Source organism: Onychostruthus taczanowskii, unplaced genomic scaffold (genome assembly GCF_017590055.1).
Source record: "Onychostruthus taczanowskii isolate IOZ18803 unplaced genomic scaffold, ASM1759005v1 scaffold2, whole genome shotgun sequence".
In the NCBI taxonomy this organism is placed as follows: domain Eukaryota; kingdom Metazoa; phylum Chordata; class Aves; order Passeriformes; family Passeridae; genus Onychostruthus; species Onychostruthus taczanowskii.
The window spans coordinates 22,442,605-22,450,338 of record NW_024499239.1 but is presented as its reverse complement, the minus strand read 5'-3'; the positions used below and the strand labels follow the sequence as shown (position 1 = coordinate 22,450,338).

At 47.6% G+C, this 7,734-nt stretch overlaps 1 protein-coding gene across 1 annotated transcript; it reads right to left on the bottom strand.

Moving 5' to 3' along the window:
* Positions 1-3,037: 3,037 nt before the first annotated feature.
* Positions 3,038-5,958, bottom strand: LOC121335070 (coiled-coil domain-containing protein 42-like). The gene is made up of 6 exons (XM_041402848.1): positions 5,882-5,958; positions 5,441-5,546; positions 5,218-5,322; positions 4,489-4,686; positions 3,507-3,728; positions 3,038-3,226 (listed from the first exon to the last, which is right to left on the bottom strand). The coding sequence occupies exons 1-6, from the start codon at positions 5,956-5,958 to the stop codon at positions 3,038-3,040; spliced, it is 897 nt and encodes a 298-aa protein (XP_041258782.1).
* Positions 5,959-7,734: the final 1,776 nt, after the last annotated feature.

Below are 7,734 nucleotides of genomic sequence, written 5' to 3'. Positions count from 1 at the left end.
AAGAGACCAATGCTGTGTCATTTCCTAGATTGCATTCCTTTCTTTCTCTGTCCTATTTCAGAGAAAGCCACTTTCTTATCCCTGCTGCTGCCAACTTCCTACTTACAAGAGAATGAATCCAAAATAAACTAATTAATTCCAGTGAAGATACATTAGAATTGTTTCAATATAATTCCAAGAACAAATTTTCTCTGATACTCCTTAACCACTGCATGGATTCCTGTTATGCACTCAGATTTCAGTTTCAGCCTGTGTCCAGAACCCTTAGTAGCCCAATTAATGTCAAAAAAAACTCAGTTATACTAGAATTTAAAGAAGAAACAAAGGCCTTGCACTGTCTTGTCTCAGTTAAGAGTTGGTGTTCACCTGAAAAACAGTGTAGAGCTTTTCATTCCTTCAATTTTTCAATTTAAAAAGAGGCATTAATGAATTAATAAAAAAACCTAAATTCCTTCTTTACAAACAACCAAAAAAAAAAAAAACCCAAAAAAACCCCCCAAAAAAAAAAAAGAAATAAAAAAGAAATCCCAAGCCACCAAACCAAAACAAACAAAAAAAAAGAAGATTCTCTATAACAGCCTTGGATTTCATCTTTATTTCCCAGCTCATGGCAGTGTGATGTGGAGAGATGAAGGCAACTGCTCCAGGCTCATGTGAGGATAGTGAAAGAAACATTATTGTTTGAGATATAAAGTTCTACATTTCTGTATCCTCATTTTAAAAGTATAGCTATAAAATGAAAACTTTTCCATAGTAGTTATATTCCCAACTAAGAGGATGTTAATTAAAGGCTTTAATTTGTTGGTTGTAACCTTTATCATGAAAATACATTTAAAAAAAATCTAAGGTAATAATCCACATGACCATTCAATCTAATGTTTTCAATTTATATCATTCTGAAATTTCCTGTAAGAATATTCAAATGTGTTATAAATTCCTGTGTTGGCACAAGGCTCTGAAGACCTCATTTAGTTTTCTTGTGTAAAAGATTAGGTACTGAAATTTGTCACACTTTTTATTTATGAGCACAATGCACTGCAAAGCACACAGGTTACCAGCAACAGCTGCATTTCAGCCCCATGTGATCCCTATGGAAATTGGGATTGCTTAGAAGGACATGTACCAACACACAAAGAGGATTTTTTCTTCCTAATTACGCATCCGCATGCGGGAAGGCAGGGTGTGTATATCAGTAAATCTCTGAAGTTTGGAGGAGAGGTAATACCCAGGATTAAAACTGTTAGAGACACGTTATTTCTTGCCATACAATGTGGAAATATCAAAGTTCACACCCTGTTTTTTTGGAAGATCAAACCAAGTGGATGGCAGAACCTGCCTGGCTAAAAAGAGCCAGTCTGGGATTCATGCTCACTCACATGCTCACTACACTGAAGAACTTGAACTGCTTTGTTAACACCAATCTTTAATTCTTCCAAATTATCTCTAGGCCATGACTAAAAAAGCCAGCAATTGCAAGGACACTGCACCACGGTGAGGATGGGGAAAGTGGAAACATCCCTCTGAACAAGTCACCACAGTGAGGATGAGGAAGATGGAAACATCCCTCTGAACAAGTCACCACAGTGAGGATGAGGAAGATGGAAACATCCCTCTGAATGAGTGGTGGGTCTTTTGGGACATGCCCTCAAAGCTTATTCCCTGATTTCCACCCTGCTCGTCCCAAATCCCACTCAAAGCCAGGAGACAGCTGAGCATCACACACAGCATTTCTGCATTGAACTGTGCAACCTTTCCCTTTCTGTCTCAGAGAGTTTTATTTCCTCTTCTTCCCCCAGCTCAGGACAGAAGAACAGGGAGCAAGAGCATGTGATCAATGGCCTCTTGCCTCAAAATCTGTAAGCTTATGTCATTGAGGCCTTGGTGCATAAAAAAGTTCTCCCCAAAAGACTGTGGAGCCTGACTGACCACCACAGTGTGTCCCCAGAGCCACTGTTAGTCCTCTTGTTTTGCATTCATCTTGGTGGCACACATGATGAGCAGCTAAATGCTCAGCTTTGGCTGGTTCATCTGTCACCTATATCCATTCTCCACACTTTCCCTAAGATCTTAGGGGGAAGGTGAGCTTTAGTCCATAACACATGGCTGTGCAGAGAAATCCACATCCATGGAAGTGCTGGGTGTGGTGGTGGGAACTCTCTGAAGCTCTTCTGAAGAACAGTCTCCCCACCTCGTTGTGACGTGTCTCTCAAATATCTAAGAGCTTAGGTTGAGTGGGATGCCCAAATGTGAACATTAGTACTGATCCCTGTTTGAAACCATACTCCTGTCCCAGCCTGCTCTCACAATCTTGCCAGCCTTGCAGGAACACTATGTCATGCAACCAGAATTCTAAGGAAGGCCTCCAGTGCTGTCTGGGGCTCAGCTGTGGGATGGAGTTGCTCAGATGTGTCAAATCGTCCCAGGAAATGAAGAGACACCTTTATTATTTATTTTAGTCTAGGGTATCTGTAGGGTTCTCTTGTCCTCCTTTTTCCCTTCCCAACCCACTGAACCTTCACTGGCAGGACAGGTCATGCTGCCATGTCCCTTTTGTCTTCAGAGGTGTAGCAACCCTCTGGTGCTTCTGCATCTCCTGCATAGAACTGGATGTCTTTAAGGTGTTGGATAAACTGCTGTATCTAGGGTGGAAAAGAGAGATGGCAGAGCTCAGGGCAGGGATGGGAACAGGAGTCACAGGGGGGCCTGTTGGCCCTTTCAGAATGCAAATGTCACCAATGAAACAGAGCAGCAGGAAAAGGCATTTGCCTTGCTGGATCTGCACCACCAGAATGGACTTTTGTGGGTGAGCCTGAGTTCAGGGCAAGGGTGAATAAACCCATGGCTTGATCTGCATCCCCTGCATCCCCTGCCTCAGCCTGCCTGGCTCCCACTCCTGCCAGGCAAGGACCCTGCCCTACCTCCTCGAAGAGTCAGGTTTGCCTGGTGTGCCCTGCCCCTGCCTGAGAGAGCCCCAGTGCAAAGGAAGGTGTCTGTAGGCTCTGTGGGCTCTCCCCTCCCTTGGGGCAGTGGAGATTTGTTACTGCTCCTCCTTCTGGCTTGGCTTTACCATGTTCAGCTGTCTGCAGCTGTTACAGTCCAACACATTCCACTCTGCTTGCAGCCGTATGTTGGTGGACTGGAAAAGGTTGTGGATGGCCAGCTTGATAGTCCACAGCTTCCCGGTTTTCTTGGAAGTCCTGTCCTGGATGTCAGCCCAGTGAGCCTCCTGGAGGAGAGGGCACAGGCAGCATGGGGACATACCCTAGCAAAGGTCATGCTTCAGCACCAGAGACCCTGGCTTGGAGACCCTAAGTTCCATACTCCAGACTAGTCTGCCATTCTTCCTTCTCCAACCCCACGGAGGGGGATGAAATTAGGAATCTCTTCCAGTCCCAGAGACAGTTACTGGACTCTGCTGTGACCCCGTTGCTGAAGGATGAGCCATCAGCCAGCCTTGACAGAGCCAGGCTTGGAGATCTTCCCCTGCCCACCCCAGAATTCCTTACCCAGAGGGGGATGTCACTTTGAGCCTGATAAAAACGTAGTTTGAGCTGCACCAGCTCATTTTTGTACTGAAGCATCTCAGCTTCTTTCTGTGCTTTGTACTGCTCCAGGAACATATTGTCTTGCTCAGTCAGTTGCTTGTGCCCCTGTTGTGACTGCAGAAGGTCCTTCCGTGTCCTCACCAGCAACTTGTACTCTGCAGTGACTTCTGAGATGTCCTCAAACTGCAGCACAGGGTTCCTGGTGTTAGTGACTCTTTGCCCTTCCCTCACCAGCTTGCAGCTCTCATGTCATGTGGCACCCTGTCCTTACCTGAGCCAATGCTTCTCCCTCCTGAAAGATCTTCCCACCTTCCCCAGCTCTAGCTGTTCTGGGATTCTGTCCTTCCCCATGAGACTATTGCCCCAGCTGGTTCCTGAGCATTGCCACATTCCCACTGTGCCACACCCACAGCTGTCACTGCCATAAGCAAGGGGATGTACTGCACCTTCTCCCCAGGTGAGCAGAGCTCTGATAAACCACAAAGAACAACTGCAGCATCCAGAGCCACATCCCCAGGACTTGAGAGGCCACAGCTGGGGTGGTTGGAGTGATGTCCTGACATCCTCAAGAGAGAGCACATCTTTTTGGCAACTGCCTGGGGACACTTTCTGGGCAGCTTTTCATTTCTCCCAAACAATTCATCTGACCTGAAACAGTGGCACAAAGGTGTCCCTATTCCCCCCAACCCTAAGCTTTTCCCCCTTTTCATGTTTTTTTTTTTCTTTGCTTTTATCAATCTTCCACTTGCTGTTCTGATTCTCCTACTGTAACTCTGCTCCCTGTGGCTCACTTTGATTGCAGGTTGTTTTTTCCATCCCATCTGAGGTCTCTGCGTTTGAGCAAGTGTCCAGTGTCCTGGACTTGCCCTATCTTTTCTAGTTTTAACATTTATCTAAGGCTCTCCCCAAGGCTGTAATCTGTCTCACTTATGTCCAAACTCACCTGTGAGACCTCCACCACATCCTCCAGATATTTCTTGAAGATGGAGTACTTCTGCACTTTTTTGTAGAGTTTCCGGTGTTTTTTTCTGAGGGTTTCCAGTTCCCTCTTGGCTCTCAAAAGCTCACAATCCTTTTTAATCTGCTGCTCTCTCTGTTTATTGTTTATCTTCAGAGCCTGGATCCGTAACTCTTCATTTTTCTGGTGGTTTCCCCCGACAGCACACATGCACATGCAGAGAGAAGGAAGGGAAGGAAAGCTAAGATGGAGCTAGATTACTTACCAGCAGTGGTAGACATATCTTCAGAGAGGAGAGACCAACACTGGACTACCCTGGGAACATTTCCTCTCCCTGTTTCACAGGGCCATCCCTCTTGCATTGACCCTTCGGTCCTGGAGACCAGTACCTGGGATGGCAGTCTGAATTTCAGACCTGCTTGGATCTGCACCCTGGAGACATCTGGATGTCAGCAGTGGGGATAAGGCTAACACCTTTCCTGGGGGATATTTTGGGTCTGCAGGATATCTCACTAGTAAAGGACAAGTTCTTTTCCACCCAAGACCTATCAGGGCTTCCCATATCTAGCAAAGGCACAAAACCTTGTGCCCTGCCAGTCCTGTTGCTCACAGCTCCAGTCTCAACAGGACGCTTGAACAGGAGTGCAGGCCCAAGAATCTCTTCCCCAAGGGAGGGGAGGAGTTGGTGGTGCAGCTCAAGGTCATCTGGTGTACCTGCACAGTCCTTCCAGACCTCTCCACATGGGCTTTCAGCTGGGCCCTCTTGGCATGCAGGTCCCTCCACCGGTCAGCGATGACTTTCATCTTCTCTCTGAAGGCCTGGCAGCACCAGAGTGATGGTGACATGGCTACCTGTGCCCAAAATCTGCCACCTGCCTCCCAAAAATCCTCCAAAAAACATCCCAACCATGAGCCAGCACCCACCCATCTTTCTCACCTCTTCTTTCTCTGCCATGGCCTTTTTCATCTCTCGGGCTTCTTTCTTCTTCTTCAAGAGCTGAAGAAGTGAAGATTGGGAGTCCTCCTCTGTCACTTTGCGTTCCCTGCCACAGGAGTTTTCCTTGAGGCTACACACTGAATCAAGTTCCTTGGCAGGGTGTTGGATTGCTCTGGATGTTGGATTGTGTCCCAGGTAGGGTGATGGGCAGAACCCCCAACACCATCTCAGATCCCATTTGGCAGAATGACATCCCCACCCTCCCCACAGGCATCCCCCTGGCAAAGCAAAGGGGTGTTACAGGGAGGAACAGAGCTGGGGAAGGGGTTACAAGAGGAGGCAGAAATGATGGACATAAGGATGGGATCTTCCCATGGTGAGGGAGAGAGGGATGGAGAAGGCTGGAGAAAAGCATGCAGGCTGGTGGAAGAACCCCCTCACCTGAGGAAGGATGGGAGTTCCACCTTGCACATCCTGAGGAAATGGGCTGACATCTCCTCTTTTCTCCAGGTCTCCATTGCTCCAGCCACCAGCAGGAAACGGAGAGCCCAGGTCCTGCTAGCACTGCTTCTTTCCCAGCTCAGCTCAGGGCTGCCCCTCACCCTGAGGGCTCAGTGGGGGAGGCACCAGGCAGGGGATGAACCTGGGAGCCTCTTGCCTCTGCTTTCCTGACACCTTCCTTGACCTACGGCCTCTGCAGCCCCGTGGCTTCTCCAGCCCTGGAGAGGCCCTATGGCTACTCCAACCTCTGTGAATGTTTACTTGGCAACTTAATAGTTGCTGGGCAACAGAATGTTTACTCGGAGTCAGGGGGACTGACCACTCTGCCCAGGACCAGGAGTCATTTAATTCCCTTTCTCACATTTCTTCATGTTCTTCCTCTGCTAAAATTTGACCTCTGCTGGGTGTTTTAGTGCCCCTGACAGCCACATCCCACTGTCCCAGCCCTCAGGGCACAGAGCTTGTTCCTTCTCTCCCCAACACCAGATGGAAACACCATTTACAGGCACACCCTTAGGGATGTTTGACCATTGTACTGCATGGTGCAGTGCCCTTCCCTCACAGCTCAGCTCACTGAGATCAGCTGCACAGCATTTTCCCCTTCCTAAGCAAAAACATCCCCTGGGCCCATCCTCTCTTGGGCCTGGCAGCTCCTGTGCATGGCTCTAAAAGCAACAGCTGCTCACTTCATAAGACCAACAAATTTCTCCTGCCTGCTCCCTAATGGGTTATTTCAATTCTCCTAATCAAGCAATGGCAAACTATCACTCCCTGAGGCTGGTTTTCAGTTTCCTACTTGCCTTCTTCCCTTTCCTGAAGCCCAGGCCTTCCTGCAGGAGGGCGCCCAAGCTTCGGTGTGTTGGTGCTGCCTGCCATGCATCAGGCACATTGATACAGCCAAATTAAACTGATTTAATGACTCCAACAGCAAAAGCACCAGGGCCACGTGCATGTGCTTCACTTTCAGAGTCTAACAAGGAGAATGTCTCTTCCATTCAAAAGGAATTTTTTCTCCTGTTAGTTATGACAAAAGCTCAACCTGGAGATGAGCTACAGAGATTGGGCTGAATACTTGAAGGGCTGATAGTCGGATTAGAGGATTTGCTGCATCTGGGAGGAACCTGGGAGGAACCTGGGAGGAACCAGCACAAACAGACTCTATCAGCCTGTCCTGCAATCTCCTCTTGGTGGTTTTACCTTCACTTATCCCAGGGCAACATCTCTGCCTCCACCAATATTTGCTCCAGTGACAGGAAAAGATGTGTTTGAGGAGAGAAGACATAGGAAAAAATGTGGACATCATCTGGACTCCAACACTCTCTACTAGAATTGCAGTGTCTAACCTTTTTTTGCACTAGGGTTGTCGAGTCTGGAAGAGGAAAATTCAGTCTTGGGAGTCTTCAAAATTATTACAGGCTAAAGACCACACACCAGCATGCTGTGAAGGACAGGCTGTAACTCCAGCCTCAGCATGGATGACTGGTAGGAATGGTGGTGTTAAGAAACTTTGACCAGTGTCAGATTTATTTTTTTTTTAATTTAGAAGTCTATAAGTCTTCTCTTCTGCCTCCAAAACACCACTTTTGTCTATCACACCCTTGCGAGCATCCAGCAAAATTAAAAGGCATTGAAGAGACACAGAACATGACTGAGCTGCTGGTGTGGAGCCTGTGCTGTGGACATGGGGGCCACTGGAAAAGGATGTCTCATGCCACCACTGGCTTTGCAAACTTCCCTAAACATCAGCTTGTCAGTTTGGTGATCCCATCTGTCCCACAGCTATTAGATCCACA